General features: G+C 43.4%; 1 protein-coding gene across 1 annotated transcript in view; it reads right to left on the reverse strand.

Annotated features, from left to right (window-relative positions):
• LOC139259867 (nuclear factor erythroid 2-related factor 2-like) overlaps positions 1 to 18,923 on the reverse strand; it is a 48,125-nt gene extending 29,202 nt beyond the window's left edge. The window contains exon 1 of the mRNA XM_070875765.1: positions 18,796 to 18,923. Coding sequence (XP_070731866.1) covers positions 18,796 to 18,837 — 42 coding nt within the window. The 5' untranslated portion in view covers positions 18,838 to 18,923. The remainder of the gene's footprint in view (positions 1 to 18,795) is intronic.
• Positions 18,924 to 22,184: the final 3,261 nt, after the last annotated feature.

The following is a 22,184-nucleotide window of genomic DNA, read 5'->3' on the forward strand; positions in this document are numbered from 1 at the left end:
ATAGATTAGACTAACCAAACTGGTAGCAATACGGTGGTGGAGGATTTCCTGGAGTGTATTAGGGATGGTTTTCTACAATAATATGTCGAGGAACCAACTAGAGGGTTGGCCATCCTAAACTGAGTGATATGTAATGGGAAAGGACTAATTAGCAATTTTGTTGTGCGAGGCCCCTTGGGGAAGAGTGGCCATAATATGGTAGAATTCTTCATTAAGGTGGAGAGTGACACAGTTAATTCAGAGACTAGGGTCCTGAACTTAAGGAAAGGTAACTTCGATGGCATGAGATGTGAATTGGCTAGAATAGACTAGCGAGTGATACTTAAAGGGTTGACGGTAGATAGGCAATGGCAAACATTCAAAGATCACATGGATGAACTTCAACAATTATATATCCCTGTCTGGAGTAAAAACAAAACGGGGAAGGTGGCTCAACCGTGGCTAACAAGGGAAATTAAGGATAGTGTTAAATCCAAGGAAGAGGCATATAAATTGGCCAGAAAAAGCAGCAAACCTGAGGACTGGGAGAAATTTAGAATTCAGCAGAGAGGGACAAAGGGTTTAATTAGAGGGAGAATGAGAGAAAGATTGCTGGGAACATAAAAACTGACTGCAAGAGCTTGTATAGATAGGTGAAGAGAAAAAGATTAGTGAAGACAAACGTAGGTCCCTTGCAGTCAGAATCAGGTGAATTTATAATGGGGAACAAAAAAATGACAGATCAATTGAACAAATGCTTTGGTTTTGTCTTCACCAAGGAAGACACAAATAACCTTCCGAAAGTACTAGGGGACCGAGGGTCCAGAGAGAGAAGGAGGAACAGACGCAAATCCTTATTAGTCAGGAAATTGTGTTAGAGAAATCGATGGGATTGAAGGTCGATAAATCCCTGGGGCCTGCCTGATAGTCTGCATCCCAGAGTAGTTAAGGAAGTGGTCCTAGAAATAGTGGATGCATTGGTGATCATTTTCCAATAGTCTATCGACTCTGGATCAGTTCCTATGGACTGGAGGGTAGCTAATGTAACACCACTTTTTAAAATGGGAGGGAGAGAGAAAATGAGTAATTGTAGACCGGTTAGCCTGACATCAGTAGTGGGGAAAATGTTGGAATCAATTCTTAACGATGAAATAGCAGTGCATTTGGAAAGCAGTGACAGGATCTGTCCAAGTCAGCATGGATTTATGAAAGGGAAATCATGCTTGACAAATCTTCTAGAATTTATTTAAGGATGTAACTAGTAGAGTGGACAAGGGAGAACCAGTGGATGTGGTGTATTTGGACTTTCAAAAGGCTTTTGACAAGGTCCCACACAAGAGACTGGTGTGCAAAATTAAAGCACATGGTATTGGGGGTAATGTATTGACGTGGACAGAGAACTGGTTGGCAGACAGGTAGCACAGAGTCGGGATAAACGGGTCCTTTTCAGAATGGCAGGCAGTGACTCATGGGGTGCCGCAGGGCTGAGTGCTGGGACCCCAGCTGTTTACAATATACATCAATTATTTAGATGAAGGAATGGAGTGTAATATCTCCAAGTTTGCAGATGACACTAAGCTGGGTGGCGGTGTGAGCTGTGAGGAGGATACTAAGAGGCTGCAGGGTGACTTGGACAGGTTAGGTGAGTGGACAAATGCATGGCAGATGCAGTATAATGTGGATAAATGTGAGGTTATTCACTTTGGTGGCAAAAACATGAAGGTAGCATATCTGAATGGCAGCAGATTAGGAAAAGGGAAGGTGCAACAAGACCTGGGTGTCATGGTACATCAGTCATTGAGGGTTGGCATGCAGGTGCAGCAGGCAGTGAAGGCAGCAAATGGCATGTTGGCCTTTATAGCTAGGGGATTTGAGTATCGGAGCAGGGAGGTCTTACTGCAGTTGTACAGGCCCTTGGTGAGGCCTCACCTGGAATATTGTGTTCAGTTTTGGTCTCCTAATCTGAAGAAAGACGTTCTTGCTATTGAGGGAGTGCAGTGAAGGTTCACCAGACTGATTCCCGGGATGGCAGGACTGACATATGAGGAGAGACTGGATTAACTGGGCCTGTATTCACTGGAGTTTAGAAGAATGAGGAGGGATCTCATAGAAACATAAAATTCTGACCGGTTAGGACAGGTTAGATGCAGGAACAATGTTCCCGATGTTGGGTAGGTCCAGAATCAGGGGTCACAGTCTAAGGATAAGGGGTCAGCCATTTAGAACAGAGATGAGGAGAAGCTTCTTCACTCAGAGTTGTTAACCTGTGGAATTCTCTACCGCAGAGAGTTGTTGATGCCAGTTTGTTAGATATAGATATATTCAAGAGGGAGTTAGATATGGCCCTTATGGCTAAAGGGATCAAGGGGTATGGAGAGAAAACAGGAAAGGGGTACTGAGGGAATGATCAGCCATGATCATATTGAATGGTGGTGAAGTCTCGAAGGGCTGAATGGCCTACTCCTGCATCTATTTTCTATGTTTATGTATGCCGACGACACTCGGCTTTACCTCACTACCACGTCTTTTGACTCCTCCAATGATTTGTCAGGCTGCTTGTCCAACAGCCAGTATTTGATGACCAGAACTTTCCTCCAACTAAATATTGGGTAGACCGAAGCCATTATATTTGGTTCCTGCTACAAATTCTGTTCCCAAGCCCCCAACTCCATCCCTCTCCCTGGCAACTATAAGACTGAATCGGCCCATTCGCAACCTTGGCGTCCTAGTTCACCAAGCTAAGCTTCCGATCCCATATTCTCTCCATCACCAAGATCGGCTACTTCCACCTCCATAATAATTGCTCGTCTCCGCCCCTGCCTCAGCTCATCTGCTGCTGAAACCTTCATTCATGCCTTGTTAGCGCTAGACTCAACTATTCAAACACTCCCCTGGCTGGCCCCTCACCTTGCACCCTCCATAAACTTGAGCTTATCCAAAACTCTGCTGCTCATATCCTAGCTTGCACCAAATCGTGTTCACCCATCATCATCATCATCATCATCATCATAGGCAGTCCCTCGGAATCGAGGAAGACTTGCTTCCATTCTTAGTACGAATTATTAGGTGGCTGTACAGTCCAATACGAGAACCACAGTCTGTGTCACAGGTCGGACAGATAGTCGTTGAGGGAAAGGGTGGGCAGGGAGCCTGGTTTGCCGCACGCTCCTTCCGCTGCCTGCGCTTGATTTCTGCATGCTCGCGGCGATGATACTCGAGGAGCTCAGCGCCCTCCCGAATGCATTTCCTCCACTTAGGGCAGTCTGTGGCCAAAGGACTCCCAGGTGTCAGTGGGGATGTCGCACTTTATCAGGGAGACTTTGAAGGTGTCCTTGTTCCATTTCCTCTGCCCGCCTTTGGCTCGTTTGCCGCGGACGAGTTCAGAGTAAAGCACTTGCTTTGGGAGTCTCGTGTCTGGCATGTGAACTATGTGGCCTGCCCAGCAGAGCTGATCAAGTGTGGTCAGTGCTTCAATGCTGGGGCTGTTGGCCTGGACGAGGACGCTAATGTTTGTGCATCTATCCTCCCAGGGAATTCATCCCATCACCCCTGTGCTCGCTGACCTACATTGCTCCCAGTCCAGCAATGCCTCTAATTTAAAATTTTCATCCTGGTTTTCAAATCCCTCCATGGCCTCGCCCCTCCCTATCTCTAACTTTGTCCAGCCTACAACCCTGAGATCTCTGTACTCCTCCAATACTGATCTCTTGCGCATCCCCAATTTTCTTCGCTCCACCATTAGCCACCGTGCGTTCAGCTGCCTAGATCTCAAGCTCTGGAATTTCCTTCTTAAACTTGTCTCTGCTCCTTTAAGATGCTCCTGAAAACCTAAGTCTTTCTTTCCTAATATCTCATTATATTGCTCAGTGTCAAATACATTGATAATCGCTCCTGTGCAACATCTTGGGATATTTTATTCCATTAAAGGTGCTATATAAATGCTCGTTGTTGTTGTTGTATATTAAGCTATTATGTTACTTAAATGCAGCTTTCCATGTCACTCTCTATAATCAAATAGATTCAGGTTTAATTGGAATTTTAAGCTTGTGCAACTGCAATCTTCACATGGTTATATCTATCTCCAAGACAACCTGCAAACACACCCAATATTCAGGTTTCATACTTTCAAAACCATAGGATAAAAAGTCCTCCCCTACAGTACAATGCAATCTGCTGCACCCATTGTGTGATCAGACATTAAAGCAGCTAATCATCCTAACATTTCTTCACCAAACACTCGAGATACAGAAGGCATTAGATCAGCTAAGAACAGCAAGACTGTCGCCAGTATTTGGAAATTGAGAGCTGTCAATGCACAAATAGAACAAACCAGCAAAAAAAGGAAGACATACAGGAGGCAAAATTCAATTTCAGTGATCGCGCAAAACAGGAAATAGCGGATTGGTCACCCATTATGTACCCCACCCAATTTTCCTTTCCGTTGAAGTCAATGGAAAAGAAAAATCAAGCAGGGTGTATAACGAGTGGCTGATTTGCTACTGTCCGTTTTGCACCCTTGCCGAAGTTGAATTTTAGCTCCCGTAGAACCTGAACTACATGTTAGAACACAGCCCAAAATCTAATGAACTTAGAGGTGTATGCTTATCAGGGTATTGGTTAAGCATTCTGCCTAGGCATGGCAGAGTGCGAACATAGTCACTACTGGTGTGCTGCAACCCACCATCTTCTACCAGAGTCTTGTCTAATTATACATAACCAGCTTCAATAAACCTCATTTCTATTCGAGGATCTTAAAGGTTTGCTTGGTAGAAATGATCAACAACTTCAGTGAAAAGAAAACTGGAATGCCAAAACCTAAACAGGTGTATTTAACATTTACATTAGCTTGTATCAGTTGTAAAGAACTCTGCTAATAATTAAACTCACCTCAACAGATAGCAATGCAAACATTGGATTCTTATCTCCACTGTCACCTCACTTTCTAACCCTAGACATGAATGATATGCCTCTCTCCATGAACGGGAAAGATTTCTTAGTTTTTGCATTTCAAAAGAATAACCTTCAGCTGACTGCAAATCTGCTCTTCACTTTTATTCACTGGCTTTGGATAATAGGAGGAGATTTATAGCACAGGTAGGCTCAATATCACATGAAATAGTTACTATATGGAGAATCTTTATTAAGGTGTTCCTGGAGGCTTCCTAACAGCCAGTGGTTACTAGAACAATATTTTTTTAATATAAATAACTTCAACAAAATTACTAACCATGACCTTCCTACAAACATGCACTAGAAATAGTTCAACAAAAAAAGGAAAGCAAGAACTTGCATTTATTTAACACATCAGCCAACATCCCAGACTCTTCCATCATCATCCCTGGGTATGTCCTATTCCACAGGCAGAACAGACTCACCAGAGGTGGTGGCACAATGATATACAGTTGAGCGGAAGGGGTCCTGGGAGTCCTCAACATTGACTCCAGAACCCATGAAGTCTTGTGCCTTCAGGTCAAACATGGACAAGGAAACCTCCTGCTGATTATCACCTACCGCCCTCCCTCAGCAGATGAACCATTTGGAGCACTGAGGGTTGCAAGGGCACAGAATGTACTCTGGGTGGGGGATTTCAATGTCCATCATCAAGAGTGGCTCGGTAGCACCACTACTGACCTGAGCCCTGAAGGACATATTTGCCAGACTTGCAGTAGGTGGAGAGAACACAAACACAAGGGAAAAGCTTATTTGACCTCGTCCTCAGCAATCTACTTGTTGCAGATGCATCTGTCCTTAACAGTATTGATAGAATTGACCATGAGGCGCTGTGGGCCATCAGCAACAGAATTGTATTCTGTAACCTCATGGCCCAGCATATCCCTCACTCTACCATTACCATCAAGCCAGGGGACCAACCCTGGTTCTATGAGAAGTGTAGAAGAGCATGCCAGGAGCAGCACCAGACATAACTGAAAATAAGATGCCAACCTGGGGAAGTGGTAACATAGGACTACATGCATGCTAAACAGAAGGAGCATGCTAGAGAGAGAATTGTGTGATCCCAGAACCAACAGATCAGATCACAGCTCTGCAGTCCTGCCACATCCAGTCGTGACTAGAGGTGGACAATTAAACAACTAACAAAAGGAGGAGGCTCCACGAGCATCCTCATCCTCAACGGTGGCCCAGCCCAGCATGCGAGTGCAAAAGACAAGACTGAAGCGTTTGCAACTATCTTCAGCCAGAAGTGCCGAGTGGATGATCCATCTTGGCCTCCTCCCGAGGTCCCCACCATCACAGATGCCAGTTTTCAGCCATTTCGATTCACTCCACGGTGATATCAAGAAACGGTTGAGCACAATGGATACAGCAAAGACTATGGGCCCCAACAACATCCCGGCTGTCATGCTGAAAGCTTGTGCTCTAAAACGAGCTGTGCCTCTAGCCAAGCTGCTCCACTACAGCTGCAACACTGGCATCTACCCGACAAAGTGGAAAATGTCCTCTCCACAAAAAGCAGGACAATCCAATCCGACCAATTACCACCCCATCAATCTACTCTCAATCATCAACAAAGTGATGGAAGGAGTCATTGACAGTGCTATCAAGTGGCAAAGTGACTGGCAAAGTGGTTATTCCTCAGATAATGAAGCAGTCCATGCCCGCATGGAGCAAGACCTCGAGAACATCTAGGCTTGGGCAGATAAGTGGCAAGTAACATTTGTGCCACATAAGTGCCAGGCAATGACCATCTAGAATAAGAGTGTCGAACCACCTCCCTTTGACATTCAATGGTATTACCATTGTCTAATAACCCCATCAACATCCTGGGGGTCATCACTGACCAGAAACGAAACTGGACCAGCCACATAAATACTGTGGCTACAAGAACAGGTCAGAGGGTGGCAATTCTGCAGTGAATGTCTCACCTTCCGTCTCCCCAAAGCCTTTCCACAATCTACAAGGCACAAGTCACGAGTGCAATGGAATACTCTCCACTTGCCTGGATGAGTGCAGCTCCAACACCACTCGAGAAGCTCAACACAATCCATGACAAAGCAGCCTGCTTGATTAGCACCCCATCCACAACCTTAAACATTCATTCCCTCCACCACCAGCACAACATGGCTGCAGTGTGCAACATCTACAAGATGCACTGCAGCAACTCACCTAGACTTTTTGACAGGACCTACCTCCCAAACCCGCAACCTCTACCACTTGGGAGGACAAAAGCAACAGGCGCATGGAAACACCATCACCTGCAAGCTCCCCTCCAAGTTACACACCTTCTTGACTTGGAAATATATCGCTGTTCCTTCATCATCACTGGGTCAAAATCCTGGAACTCCCTCCCCAAGTCCACTGTGGGAGTACCTTCACCACATGGACTGTAGTGGTTCAAGAAAGCTGCTCACCAGCACCTTATCAAGAACAATTAAGGATGGCCCTTGCCAGCGACCCCCACATCTCAGGAACAAATATTTTTTTTAAAACCTGAAACCTTTGGTACCGTGTCAAGATTCCCATTCTGGACCCCTTTTTGAACTGTGAATTTGGCAACACTACCACAAGGCACAAGTCAGTAGTGTGATGGAATATTCTCCACTTGCCTGGATGAGTGCAGCTCCAACAACTCTCAAGAAGCTTGACACCATCTAGGGCAAAGCAGTCTTGCGTGATTGGCACCTCCATCCACAACCTTAAACATTCATTCCCTCCACCACCAGCACAACATGGCTGCAGTGTGTAACATCTACATGATGCACTGCAGCAACTCACCTAGACTTTTTGACAGGACCTACCTCCCAAACCCGCAACCTTAGAAGGACAAGGGCAGCAAGTGCATGGGAACACCACCGCCTCCAAGTTCCCCTCCAAGTCAACACCATCCTGACTTGGAAATATATTGCCATTCCTTTATAGTCATTTGTTGAAAATCCTGGAATTTCCTACCCAACAGCACTGTGGGAATACCTTCGCTAAATGAACGGCAGCAGTTCAAGAAGGAGGCTCACCACCTTCATTAGGGATGGGCCTTTCAGTGACACCCACAACCCGTGAAAAAAAAATCTTAGGACATCCCAAATGCCTCACATCCAAAGAAGTATTTCTGAAATGTAGTCACTGTTATAATGTAGTGAAACATCAGGAACAAACTGGTAGCTGGTATAACCGGTTAACAGATGTAATTTAGAACAAGCGTTGAACAGATACAATTAGCTTCCACCATACCATGTTTTGCACTTAATCTAATTTCATTTTTGAGACGATTAAGTGCAAGAATTTCCCAGCTATGCCAAATAATTTTCTCAGTGTAAAAGGACAATCAAATAGGCTGACATGCATCAATTTATTTATTTATTTTTTAAAACGAGAAATACCACAAGACATTAGTACAGAAACTTATTCAACACAAAAATCCCTCTTGATTAGGCCAATCCGCTAAATTAAATTGCACAACCCGACACCTGCTCAAATGTCACTAATTCTGTAGGTGAAAGTTCACATAGTACAGTGAAATCTTGTTGTATGCAATAGGTTTGAATATATAAAAGTGGCCAATAACCAGACATATATATCTAGCAAGGGGAATAGGATCCAAGTCAGTCCATGCAACATCAGGAATAAACTGGCACCTAGTAAAATCTGCGAACAAGAACTAGCTTTGTTCGGACAGGTTGAGCTTCCACAATACCATTTCTCGACAAGGAGAATCAACCATGAGAAGATTTGCATTCCTTGTGCATTGTCATCAATATACCTGCATACTGCCTCCATATCAGCCACAAGTTACAGAATCCATTCGCCACCAGCAGATCCTCAGTTTGCCAAATTTAGAGAGATTGTGTTCAATTTTTTTTTCTGCCGTAATTTTTTAATAGAGACATATATTAACACCAAGATCAAACAGGCATTTAGGGGGAGGATGGTACTTACTGGCACACTTCACATCCAGATTTAGTACGCAGGTTTTGACTGGAGTTCATAAAGTTTAAGATAACCATTTCCCCAACGTATAGATTATTTTATCAGCAACTTCAAACATCAAAACAGGACAATTAACATGCGTGATGTTAACTAACAGTACAAGAACAGATTTACATATACTTGAAGGGTATATCTTCCTAAATAGAAATGTTAATATGTCATTTGTGGCTGACTACTTTTAGTCAAGAAATGTAAAATCTGCAGCAACTAGAAATCTGAAACAAACAGAAAATGCTAGCAACACAACACGTCAGCATCAGTGGAGAGAACAGATCAATTCACATTTCAGCAAAGACTTTTCTTCAGATCGTTAGTCATTTTTGGACCAACTGATCTGGTGTAATTCTTGCTTTTGTTTAATTCTCTTTGAGAAAACCATTAATCTTTCTCTTTTCAATGTCTACTTTTATTATAACATCTCCGTTTCTTTTATAATACCTCCCTTTCTTGCTCAGTTGTGCTCATACACAAAGGACACTACTTTCCTCAGCCACATTGGAATCATAGAATAATACAGCACAGAAGGAAGCTATTCAGCCAAAAGTGCCTCTGCTGGCTCTTTTTAGTCCCACTCCTACTTCCCCCATAGCTCAGCAATTTGTTTCTTTTCAAGTATTTATCCAATTCCCTTTTGAAAGTTATTATTGAATCTGCTTCTGCCATCGTTTTAGGGAGTGCGTTCCAGACCATAGCAACTTGCTGCATAAAGAGAGGTTTCCGCGTGTCGCCCGATTCCTTAAATGTGTGTCCTCTGGTTATTGAACTTACTGTCACTGGAAACAGTTTCTCCCTATTTACAAGAGCAGAACCCTTCAAGACTTTGAACATCTCTATCAAATCTCCCCTGAACCTTCTCTGCTCAAAAGGAGAACCCCAGCTTCTCTCGTCAATCCACATAACTGAAGTTCCTCATCCCTAGTACCATTCTATTAAATCTCCTCTGCAAGACCTTGATATCCTTCCTAAAGTGTGGTGCCCAGAATTGGTCACAATACACCAGCTGGGACTTAACCAGCATTTTATAAAGGTTTAGCATAACTTCCTTGTTTTTGTACTCTATGCCTCTATTTATAAAGCCAAGGAACCTTTAAACAACTGTCTCAACTTGTTCTGCCACCTTCAAAGATTTATGTACCTACACGCCCAGGTCTCTCTATTTCTGCATCCCCTTTAAAATTGTACCATGTAGTTTATGCTGCCTCTCATCATTCTTGCTACCAAAATAAACCACCACACTTCTCAGAGTAACATTTTATCTGCCATGTGTCTGCCCATTTCATCAGTCTGTTGACATCCTTCTGAAGTCTGTTACTATCCATTTCACTGTTTACTCCGAGTTTTGTCTCATATGCATTATGCACTGTATATCTAACTCCAAGTCATTAATATTTATCAAAAAGAGCAGTGGGCCCAACCGACCCCTGGGGGACACCCGTCCAAACTTCTCTCCAGTGTGAAAAACAGCTGTTCACCACTTCTCTCTCTTAGCCAATTACGTATTTATGCAGCAACTGCCCCTTTTAATCTCATAGGCTTCAATTTTGTTAACGAGTCGATTATGTGGTACTTTATCAAATGCTCTTTGAGAGCACATATTCACAACATCAACCGCAGTACCCTCATCCACCCTCCAGGCCAGATCCAAGACCGTCCCCTCCTCTGTTATTACTTCTATGAAGTTAATAAACACAATTTGCCTTTAACAATTTGATGCTGGCTTTCATTTATTAACCCATATTTATCCGTGCCAATTAATTTTGTCCCAGTTATGTTTCAAAGTTTCCCCACTGATGACGTTAAGCTGATTGGCTGATACTTGCTGGGTGCATCCCTCTTTTTTTTTTGAACAGCGGTGTAACATTTGCAATCCTCCAGTCCTCTGGTAGAGTTCTGACCTGAAACTTTAATTCTGTTTTTCTCTCCACTGATGCTGCCTGATCTGTTGAGTATTTCCAGCATCTTCTGTTTCTATTTCAGATTTCCAGCATCTGCAGTATTTTGCTTTTGTACCAGTATCTCAAGTCTATTCTCATAACTATATTTCCAATCCCTAGCATCAACTTGGTGATTGTGCTCTATTCTCTCTATGGTTTGATTTATGTATAATGGGGTGCTAAACTGCATGCCGTACTCTATGGCCTAACTTTGCCTTATACTTCTGATGAACCCCTATCTGTGCCTTTGTCATCTCCAGATAGGACTATTCCAGTGCTCTCCTGGACAGCCTCCCATTCCCCACAAACTTCAGCTCATCCAAAACCCATATCCTATTCCTCACCAAGTCCCGCTCATCCATCATCCCAGTGATTGTTGACCTACTTTGAATCCCGGTCCACCAGTGCCCCAAATTTAAAATAATCAACTTTGTGTTTAAACGCCTTTATTGCCTTGCCCCCACCCCCACCCCACATCACTGTAAAGTCCTTTAGCCCTACAGTCCTCAGACCTCTGCATTCGTCCAACTTAGGCCTCCTGTGCATTCCCCACTCTCTTCACTCCACCATTGCCGGTTGCGCCTTTAACTGTCTAGGCCCTATGCTCTTGAATTCCTTTTTTAAAACTCAAAAGCTCAAAAAAAACCACCTCTTTGTCCAAGCATTTTGTCACCACTCCCGATATCTCCTTCTTTAACTTGGTGTCCATTATTTGGAGAACTTTGGAATAGTCAAGTCTGGAGCTAACAAAAAAAATGGATGAGGGTTTCAGCAGTAGATGTGCTGAGGCAGTGTTGGAGAGGGGCAATATAACTAGGCAGTCTTTGTAATGACAAGGATATGGGGTTGGAAGCTCAGCTCAGGGTCAAATAGGACACCAAGGTTGTGATCAGTCTGGTTCAGCCAGAGACAGTAACCAGGGAGGGGGATGGAATTGGTGGCTAGGGAACAGAGTTTGTGGCGAGGGCCAAAAACAATAGCTTCAGTCTTCCCAATGTTTAATTGGAGGAAATTTCAGCTCATCCAGGACTGGATGTCAGATAAGCAGTCTGACAATAGAGAGGCAGTGAAAGGAACAAGAAATGCTGGTGAGGTGGAGCCAGGTATCATATGGAACCTGACGTCATGTCTTCCGATGACGTCACTGAGGGACAGCATATAGATGAGAAATAGGAAGGCGTCAAGGATAGATCTTTGGGGAACTCCAGATGGAACAATGTGGGGACAATGCTACTGAACTGGTCAATGGAGGAATGGTATCAGGAAGATGGTGTGATCAACCATGTCAAAGGATGCAGAGAGATCAAGAAGAACAGAGGGAAAATGCACCACAGTCACAGAAGATGTCCTTTGTGATTTTAATTAGAGCCATTTCAGTGCTGTGAATAGCCTACCATCACTCGCAATCTAGGCTAGAACATGAAGAATGGTTACTTGGTAAGCTACGGGACAGCTGCCAGCACTCATGGCACTGTATTCCATAAGCAGTTATCATCTTCAGGAAGTGGGGGAGGGAGTGAGGACCAGAGTGAAAATTGCCTGGAAAATTATGGCTGTATGCACATTTCCTGTACCAAGTTGTTCTGCAGTGAAGTTGTCACCTGATAAATTTTATGGTCAGCTCCGATCTGGCTGGGAGCAGACAGTCCAGACCTACACAGGTATTAGCAAATTGTTTACATATCAGTAAATCAGACATTCACTTACATCCACTTTCAGGCACATACATCTACTTTCCTGCTGATGATACCACAAACCAATCCTACTATTTGAGCTATGAAAAGGTCTTGGCTCACTCAGATGTAGATTCTTGCTGGCAAAGTAAAGAAAAGCTAACTGATATACGAGTGATCATTATGTTTTTTCAGATTGTGGCTTCTGAGCCTATAAATTGTATGTAATGTGCAGCCAAGAAAGTTGTTGCAATCTTGAAAGCTGGCATACAAGCTTCTTTACAATGTCAAGAACACTGATACACCCCATCACTCCACCGGACTAGTCACAAAGACAAAAAGATACTCACCTCAACAGACAGATTTCCCTCCCTTTCAATGCATGCTCTGCCGACCTGCTACTTAACTTAGTTGCTGGACTCCAACCATCAACTGCCGATCTTTAGCCAGCAACCAACATGACAAAGAAACTAGTGCACCACACAATTATATCAAAATGACCTTTCGCACACATATGCAGCAATGATGGGATATTGCCTCCCTAAGCATCTCCGCCTCTAAGATGCTCCTTGAAATCTACCTCTGACCAAGCTTTTGATCATCTGTGCTAACATCTCCTTATGTGGCTTGGTGTCAAACTTTGTTTGCTAACACTCCTGTGAAGTGCCTTGGGACGTTTTACAATGTTAAAGGTGCTTTATAAATGTTGTTGGTGGTGGACGGCTACACAAAGGGACCTTGGACTCCTCTAGGCATGTACTGCAGCATTTGGTTTTTAAAAGGACAAGTGGACTGAGCTATTTGCAATGTTCCCAATTTAAGAACATAAGAAATAAGCGCAAGAGTAGGCCATATGGCCCCTAGAGCCTGCTCCGCCATTTAATATGATCATGGCTGATCAGATCATGGACTCGGGTCCACTTCACTGCCCGCTCCCCGTAACCCCTTATCCCATTATCGGTTAAGAAACTGTCTATCTCTGTCTTAAATTTATTCAATGTCCCAGCTTCCACAGCTCTGAGGCAGCGAATTCCACAGATTTACAACCCGCAGAGAAGAAATTCCTCTTCATCTCACTTTTAAATGGGCGGCCCCTTATTCTAAGATTATGCCCTCTAGTTCTAGACTCCTCTATCAGTGGAAACATCCTCTCTGCATCCACCTTGTCAAGCTCCCTCATAATCTTATACGTTTCGATAAGATCACCTCTCATTCTTCTGAATTCCAATCAATAGAGGCCCAACCTACTCAACCTTTCCTCATAAGTTAACCCCCTCATCTCCGGAATCAAACTAGTGAATCTTCTCTGAACTGCCTCCAAAGCAAGTATATTTTTTCATAAATATGGAAACCAAAACTGCACGCAGTATTCCAGATGTGGCCTCACCAATACCCTGTGTAACTGTAGCAAGACTTCCCTGCTTTTATACTCCATCCCCTTTGCAATAAAGGCCAAGATTCCATTGGCCTTCACTTGCTGTACCTTTTGTGTTTCATGCAAAAGAACCCCCAGGTCCTGTTGTACCACAGCACTTGACAATCTTTCTCCATTTAAATAATAACTTGCTCCGTTGATTTTTTTTTTTGCCACTTACACTTTCCAAAATTATACTCCATCTACCAAATTTTTGCCCACTCACTTAGCCTGTCTATGTCCTTTTGCAGATTTTGTGTGTCCTCTTTATTAAGAATTCTTTATTAAGATGGAGAGTGACTCAGTTAATTCAGAAACTAGGGTCCTGAACTTAAGGAAAGGTAACTTCGATGGTATGAGACGTGAATTGGCTAGAATAGACTGGCGAGTGATACTTAAAGGGTTGATGGTGGATAGGCAATGGCAAACATTCAAAGATCACATGGATGAACTTCAACTATTCTACATCCCTGTCTGGAGTAAAAATAAAACTGGGAAGGTGGCTCAACCGTGGCTAACAAGGGAAATTAAGAATAGTGTTAAATCCAAGGAAGAGGCATATAAATTGGCCAGAAAAAGCAGCAAACCTGAGGACTGGGAAAATTTTGTAATACAGCAGAGGAGGACAAAGGGTTTAATTAGGAGGGGGAAAATAGAATATGAGAGTAAGCTTGCCGGGAACATAAAAACTGACTGCAAAAGCTTCTATAGATATGTGAAGAGAAACAGATTAGTGAAAACAGTCAGATTCAGGTGAATTTATAATGGGGACCAAAGAAATGGCGGACCAGTGAAAAACACTTTGGTTCTGTTTTCACGAAGGAAGACACAAATAACCTTCCGGAAATACTAGGGGACCGAGGGTCTAGTGAGAAGGAGGAACTGAGGGATATCCTTATAAAGCGGAAAATTGTGTTCGAGAAATTGATGGATTGAAGGCCGATAAATCCCTGGGGCCTGACAGTCTTCATCCCAGAATACTTAAGGAAGTGGCCATAGAAAAAGTGGATGCATTGGTGATCATTTTCCAACAGTCTATCGACTCTGGATCAGTTCCTATGGACTGGAGGGTAGCTAATGTAACACCACTGTTTAAAAAAGGAGGGAGAGAGAAAAAGAGTAATTGTAGACTGGTTAGCCTGACATCAGTAGTGGGGAAAATGTTGGAATCAATTATTAAAGATGAAATAGCAGCACATTTGGAAAGCAGTGACAGGGTCAGTCCAAGTCAGCATGGATTTATGAAAGGGAAATCATGCTCGACAAATCTTCTGGAATTTTTTTTTGAGGATGTAACTAGTAGAGTGGACAAGGGAGAACCATTGGATGTGGTGTATTTGGACTTTCAAAAGGCTTTTGACAAGGTTCCACACAAGAGATTGGTGTGCAAAATCAAAGTGGTATTGGGGGTAATGTACTGACGTGGATAGAGAACTGGTTTGCAAACAGGAAGCAGAGAGTCAGGATAAACGGGTCATTTTCAGAATGGCAGGTAGTGACTAGTGGGGTGCCGCAGGGCTCAGTTCTGGGACCCCAGCTGTTTACAATATACATTAATGATTTAGGTGAAGGAATTGAGTGTAATATCTCCAAGTTTGCAGGTGACACTAAACTGGGTGGTGGTGTGAGCAGTGAGGAGGACACTAAAAGACTGCAGGGTGACTTGGACAGGTTAGGTGAGTGGGCAAATGCATGGCAGGTGCAGTATAATGTGGATAAATGTGAGGTTATCTACTTTGAGGGCAAAAACACAAAGGCAGAATATTATCTGAATGGCGGCAGATTAGGAAAAGGGGAGATGCAAAGAGACCTGGGTGTCATGGTTCATCAGTCATTGAAAGTTGGCATGCAGGTACAGCAGGCGGTGACGGCGGCAAATGGTATGTTGGCCTTCATAGCTAGGGGATTTGAGTATAGGAGCAGGGAGGTCTTACTGCAGTTGTCCAGAGCCTTGGTGAGGCCTCACCTGGAGTATTGTGTTCAGTTTTGGTCTCCTAATCAGAGGAAGGACATGCTTGCTATTGGGGGAGTGCAGCGAAGATTCACCAGACTGATTCCCGGGATGGCAGGACTGACCTATGAGGAGAGACTCGATCAACTGGGCCTTTATACACGAGTTTAGAAGAATGAGAGGGGATCTCATAGAAACATATAAGATTCTGACAGGACTGGACAGGTTAGATGCAGAAAGAATGTTCCCAATGTTGGAGAAGTCCAGAATCAGGGGACACAGTCTTAGGTTAAGGGATGGTTAGGTTAGGTTAGGACTGAGATGAGGAGAAACTTCTTTACTCAGAGTTGTTAACCTGTGGAATTCCCTACCACAGAGAGTTGTTGATGCCAGTTCATTGATATAATCAAGAGGGAGTTAGATATGGGCCTTATGGCTAAAGGGATCAAGGGGTATGGAGAGAAAGCAGAAAAGGGGTACTGAGGGAATGATCAGCCATGATCTTATTGAATGGTGGTGCAGGCTCGAAGGGCTGAATGGCCGACTCCTGCACCTATTTTCTATGTTTCTTCACACATTGCTTTTCCTCCCATCTTTGTATCGTCAACAAACTTGGCTACGTTACACTCGGTCCCTTCTTCCAAGTCATTAATATAGATTGTAAATAGTTAGGGTCCCAGTACTGATCCCTGCAGCACTCAACTAGTTACTGATTGGTTCATTCTCAGGTTGGAATTTAACCTGACTCTGTTTTCTGACTCTGTTTTCTGTTAGTTAGCCAATCCTCTATCCATGCTAATATATTATCCCAACCCCATGAACTTTTATCTTGTGCTGTAACCTTTTATGTGGCACCTTGTCAAATACCTTCTGGAAGTCCAAATACACCACATCCACTGGTTCCCCTTCATCCACCCTGTTCGTTACATCCTCAAAGGTTTCCAGTAAATTTGTCAAACATGACTTCCCCTTCATAAATGCATGCTGACTCTGCCTGACCGAATTATGCTTTTCCAAATGTCCTGCAACTGCTTCTTTAATAATGGACTGCAACATTTTCCCAACCACAGATGTTAGGCTAACTGGTCTATAGTTCCCTGCTTTTTGTCTGCCTCCTTTTAAAAAAAATAGGGGCATTACATTTGCAGTTTTCCAATCTGCTGGGACCTCCCCAGAATCCCAGGAATTTTGGTAAATTACAACCAATGCATCCACAATCCCTGCCGCTACTTCTCTTAAGACCCTAAAATGCAAGCCATCAGGTCCAGGGGATTTATCTGTCTTTAGTTCCAGTACCACCTCCTTAGTGATTGTGATTGTGTTAAATTCCTCCCCTCCTATAGCCCCTTAACTATCCACTGTTGGGACATTGTTCGTGTCCTCTAACGTAAAGACTGATACAAAGTATTTGTTCAGAGTTTCTGCCATCTCCATGTTGCCCATTACTAATTCCCCAGTCTTATCCTCTAAGGGACCAACATTTACTTTAGCCACTCTTTTCCTTTTTAAATACTTATAGAAACTCTTGCTATCTGTTTTTATATTTTGTGCTAGTTTACTTTCAGTCTCCTCATTTGTCATATCCAAGTACAGGATTTGATCAGCACAACCCCTTCTGACTGGAAAGAAGAGTTCAAAACATTCTGCATGAAAACAATATTGCCACTATGGACCCTGAGGTTTTAAGTAGAAACTTAACAAAGGTACTTGAAGACAACAGCTTGGAACAACTGTGAACCGTCCCAAATACAAGATCAAAAATAAAGGCTGAAGGAACAGATAAATTACAATACTTCCTTGTAAGTTAGGAAATGAGACTATCCCTTGTTTTTACTTTTCTTTAAACTTTTTAAAAAACTGTTTGTTTTGTTGTTTTATCCATTTTCATTCTTTACTTTGTATGATAAATTCAGGAGCATGATTGCTATTTACTTGGTCAGAATTGATTAAAATAGCTCGTGACCTTCACGGTACAGTAAATATTTCACAACACGATCACGCAAAGCAGTCAAGACATCTAAATTAATCATTTACTCCCTATAAAAATATGTTTTTTCCACAATCGCTGCAACTCATACTAAGGGGCATACTAATGTAACACGTGACAACTCACTGAATTATGATAGTTGTGCAAATAAAGGAGGAACAATCGATATAGGCTGGTTTTCGGGAGGGGAGGAAAAGAGTTTAAAGAAGAAACAAGAGATAAGCAAGAGCCTCGCCTTTTCAGACAAGAATGTATGTCACCTGTCTTTCTGGACTCCTGCCGTTCATTTACAGTAAAAGCCTGTGGGCGGAGTTATGATCAGACCCTGGGATCAGCTGGAAACCTTCTCAAGGGGACAGAAGACAGCCAGCCTCTAAAGCCGGGCAGAGAAATCACAAGACTGCGAACTTTGTACCGACCCACACATTATGACCATAAGTGAGCGAAGCAAGTTACAACCCACAATCTCCTTGGAGTCAACCTTTTTAAACACCCTTCTTGCATTGCTAACCCCGCTACACTAGAATGACTTTGCACAATTTGCAATAATGTTTGGCGCAGGATCGGAAATAACGCTCTTGGTGAACGCCCACGTTTCAGTGCCTCGCTTCATAACACAAGCTCAGAAAATATACGGTGGAAATGGATGGACGAGAAAATGGAATAGAATGATCAGAATTACAGGGCGGGCGGGGGCAAGAAATGACACCCATTTCAAACTAGTCACCCAAGTTACTTTAACCAGAAGAATGATAACCTATACCTGAATTAGCCTTACCCATTGCTAACGTTTCGGGTCACGCGATCGGACTGCACTACCTGAAAGTTTACTAAGTGTTTTCAGCCCCACTGTCTCGGGTCTAACTGCAGAAGCCTGCAGCTAGCGGTGAGAAGGAAGCCACTGATCGCAGTACCTGCTGCCTGTGCTCCTGCGCCAGTGGCCGCTCGATCTCCATCACCTTGCCGGCAGTCGCTACTTTCCCCGGACAGCAGCTCGATCACGTGCAACCCAGCAGGTTCCTCCAGCTCCTCTGACGCACGGCTCCCAGAACGGCGTCAGGCTCGGCTCAGGCCCCGCCCACAGCGTGACAACAACTCGCCGCGGGACACAACGGGTCGGCTCCACATGTCAATCATCCACTAAGCCCCGCCTCATCTCAGCTATTCGCTCCCATCCTGCCAATCATCCGCCTGTCAATCATCGCCAGGCCTTCCGATCTGTCAATCTTAGTCTGCCGGGCACAGTTTGATTGGCGTATGTCAAGGAGCGATGCAAACTCGGAATTGAGTATGGCACGAGGAGATAAATAACAGTATGTGATGCCGAAAGTCTGGACTTCTGATTGACCTGAAGCAGAACTTGCTCCGACAAAGTGGTCATCATAATCACGAAAAGCAGCGCCGTATAAATAGGAGCTCTCGATGTTTCCACGTGCATATGTAATTTATCTACACATATTAAATGCAGGCTAATATTGATAGAACTGATAAAAAAAAATGTTGTCAGTTAAGATACGAAATAACCATGAACGAACTCTGCCCCACAATATAGTGTAACCCGCTCCCCCAGAAAGTCAGATACTTGTACAGTATTTATAATAGAATCTTGTAATGATTTTGGATTATATGCCTTTTGAAAATAATATTGTAATCAAGATACTGATACGTCTAATAAATATTTCTAGTTTTAAACATCAATGTTGGAAAATATATTCACAATGAATAGAACCACTTAATCCAGTCATTTTGTAGAGTAATAAACTTCAGTAATGTATACTTGTCATAATTTGGAGTTCACACCAGTATTTTTTAAAGCTTTTTTTATAACCACTTTCATGAAATCCAATCCATCACATGGTGTCTGGCCCGCCTACACAGCCCGTCTCAGAACCTTTTTCAGGAACTGGAAAATATTCTCGAGCAAAAAGTCCCCATTTAAATGACGTAATTGAAATTACACAATGTTGCTACTTCCACTATTTTAAAGCAGGGCTGTTCTTTTATATCTACAGCGTTATTTTCTTTTTATAACTGTTTATCCCATTTTTTAAAAATCAGAATGTACCTATTATGCCAAAGACAAAATGGGTAATTTTACAAATATTTAATGAATTAAGTGTTCCTTAAAATGAAAAGTTGTGTGTCAAAACTAGCGAATAAAGATGGAAATATTTTCCAATTAAAAATGTTCTGAACTATACTATGTGAGAAGGCAAATGTTGTTCCAAACAGGTTTGGTAGTTATTTAGGTGCAACTCGCCAATAATTAAAGTAGGAATTTGTTTTTCTACTTCTGTTCCTTTTGAGGAAGCACAATTACTTGAAAATGAAAACCAGAAATTGTTGGAAATTCGCAGCATACTCCAAAAGACAAAACATTATTTTACCTGATGGACCTACATTTTCTGTTTTTATTTTGGATTTCCAACATTCAGCTTTTTCTTATTATCTGTGCTTTCGAATTTTTGGTTCTGTATCTTATATCTATAACTGTCTAATAGGGAGGAGATAGCCTTGGCATTTTTTTGCCACCCAGTGGACAAGGGTATCAAAGGTGGAGTACTATATACTGGACATAATTGCAAAACATGGGTGTTATATACTTAAACTTGTATTTACTCTGTACAGCCACCAGAGGGCTCATTCACAGGAGTCCCAAGGGATCCCATAATCCCTTGGGAGCACAGGTATTTAAGGAGGTCCCACAGGTTGGAGAGACGCTCTGGAGACCTGCAATAAAAGACTACGGTCACACTTTACTTTGAGCTCACAGTGTTCGGTCTGACTCTTTCTCCATACACAACAACTGGCGACGATATACAGATAACGAACCCAAAAATGTAGAGAACAGTGGGCATCCTGGAGAAATTCTCAGAGGGAGATGATTGGGAAACTTCTGTGGAGCAACTCGACCAATACTTCATAGTCAACAAGCTAGATGGAGAAGAGAACGGCGCCAAACGAAGGGTGATCCTCCTTACCGTCTGTGGGGCACCAACATATGGCCTCATGAAGAATCTGCTCACTCCAGTGAAACCCACGGAAAAATTGTGCGATTGTGCACACTGGTCCGAGAGCATTTGAACCCGAAGGAAAGCGTTCTGATGGCGAGGTACCAGTTCTACACCTACAAAAGGTCTGAATGCCAAGAAGTGATGAGTTATGTCGCCAAGCTAAGACGCCTTGCAGGACATTGCGAATTTGAAGGACATTTGGAGCACATGCTCAGAGACGTTTTCGTACTTGCATTGGCTATGAAACCATACTTCGCAAACTTTTGACTGTAGAGACCCCAACTTTGAGTAAGGCCATAGCGATAGCCCAGGCGTTCATTGCCACTAGTGACAATACTAAGCAAATCTCTCAGCACACAAGTGCTGCTACAAGTACTGTGAACAAAGCAATGTTGTTTTCGAATCACAACGTACAGGGCAGGTCACACATGTCTGCAGCTGCATGTCCGCAGATGTCTCAGGGTCCACCGTCAAGGGTGATGAATGCAAGGCCATTAACACCTTGTTGGCGCTGCGAGGGTGATCAGCGTTCCATTCATGCCGATTCAAAGGATACGTTTGCAAGGGCTGTGGAACAATGGGACACCTCTAACGTATGTGCAGGCGAGTTGCAAGTTCTGTTAAACCTGCAAACCACCATGTTGCAGAGGAGGACAGATCCACGGAGGATCACGACGAGCCAGTGCCTCAGACCAAGGAGGCAGAGGTACATGGGATGCACACATTCACCACAAATTGTCCCCCGATAATGCTGAATGTTGAACTAAATGGACTCCCGGTGTCAATGGACTCCCGGTGTCCATCATGGGCAAAAAGACTTTCGAGAAATTGTGGTGCAGTAAGGCCTCAAGGCTAGTCTTAACTCCAATTCGCACGAAACTAAGAACTTACACAAAGGAACTGATTCCCATAATCGGCAGTGCTACCGTAAAGGTCTCCTACAATGGAGCGGTACACAAGCTACCACTCTGGGTGGTACCGGGTGATGGTCCCATGCTGCTTGACAGGAGTTGGCTGGGAAAGATACGCTGGAACTGGGACGATGTCCGAGCGCTATCACCGGCTGACGAAACTTCGTGTGCCCAGGTCTTAAACAAGTTCCCTTCGCTGTTCGAACCAGGCATTGGGAAATTCCAAGGAGCAAAAGTGCATATCCATCTAATTCCGGGGGCACGACCCATCCATCATAAGGCGAGAGCAGCACTGTACATGATGAGAGAAAGGGTAAAGATCGAGCTAGACCGGCTGCAAAGAGAGGGCATCATCTCACCGATCAAGTTCAACAAGTG

The sequence above is a fragment of the Pristiophorus japonicus genome, chromosome 3, assembly GCF_044704955.1.
Source record: "Pristiophorus japonicus isolate sPriJap1 chromosome 3, sPriJap1.hap1, whole genome shotgun sequence".
Lineage (NCBI taxonomy): Eukaryota > Metazoa > Chordata > Chondrichthyes > Pristiophoridae > Pristiophorus > Pristiophorus japonicus.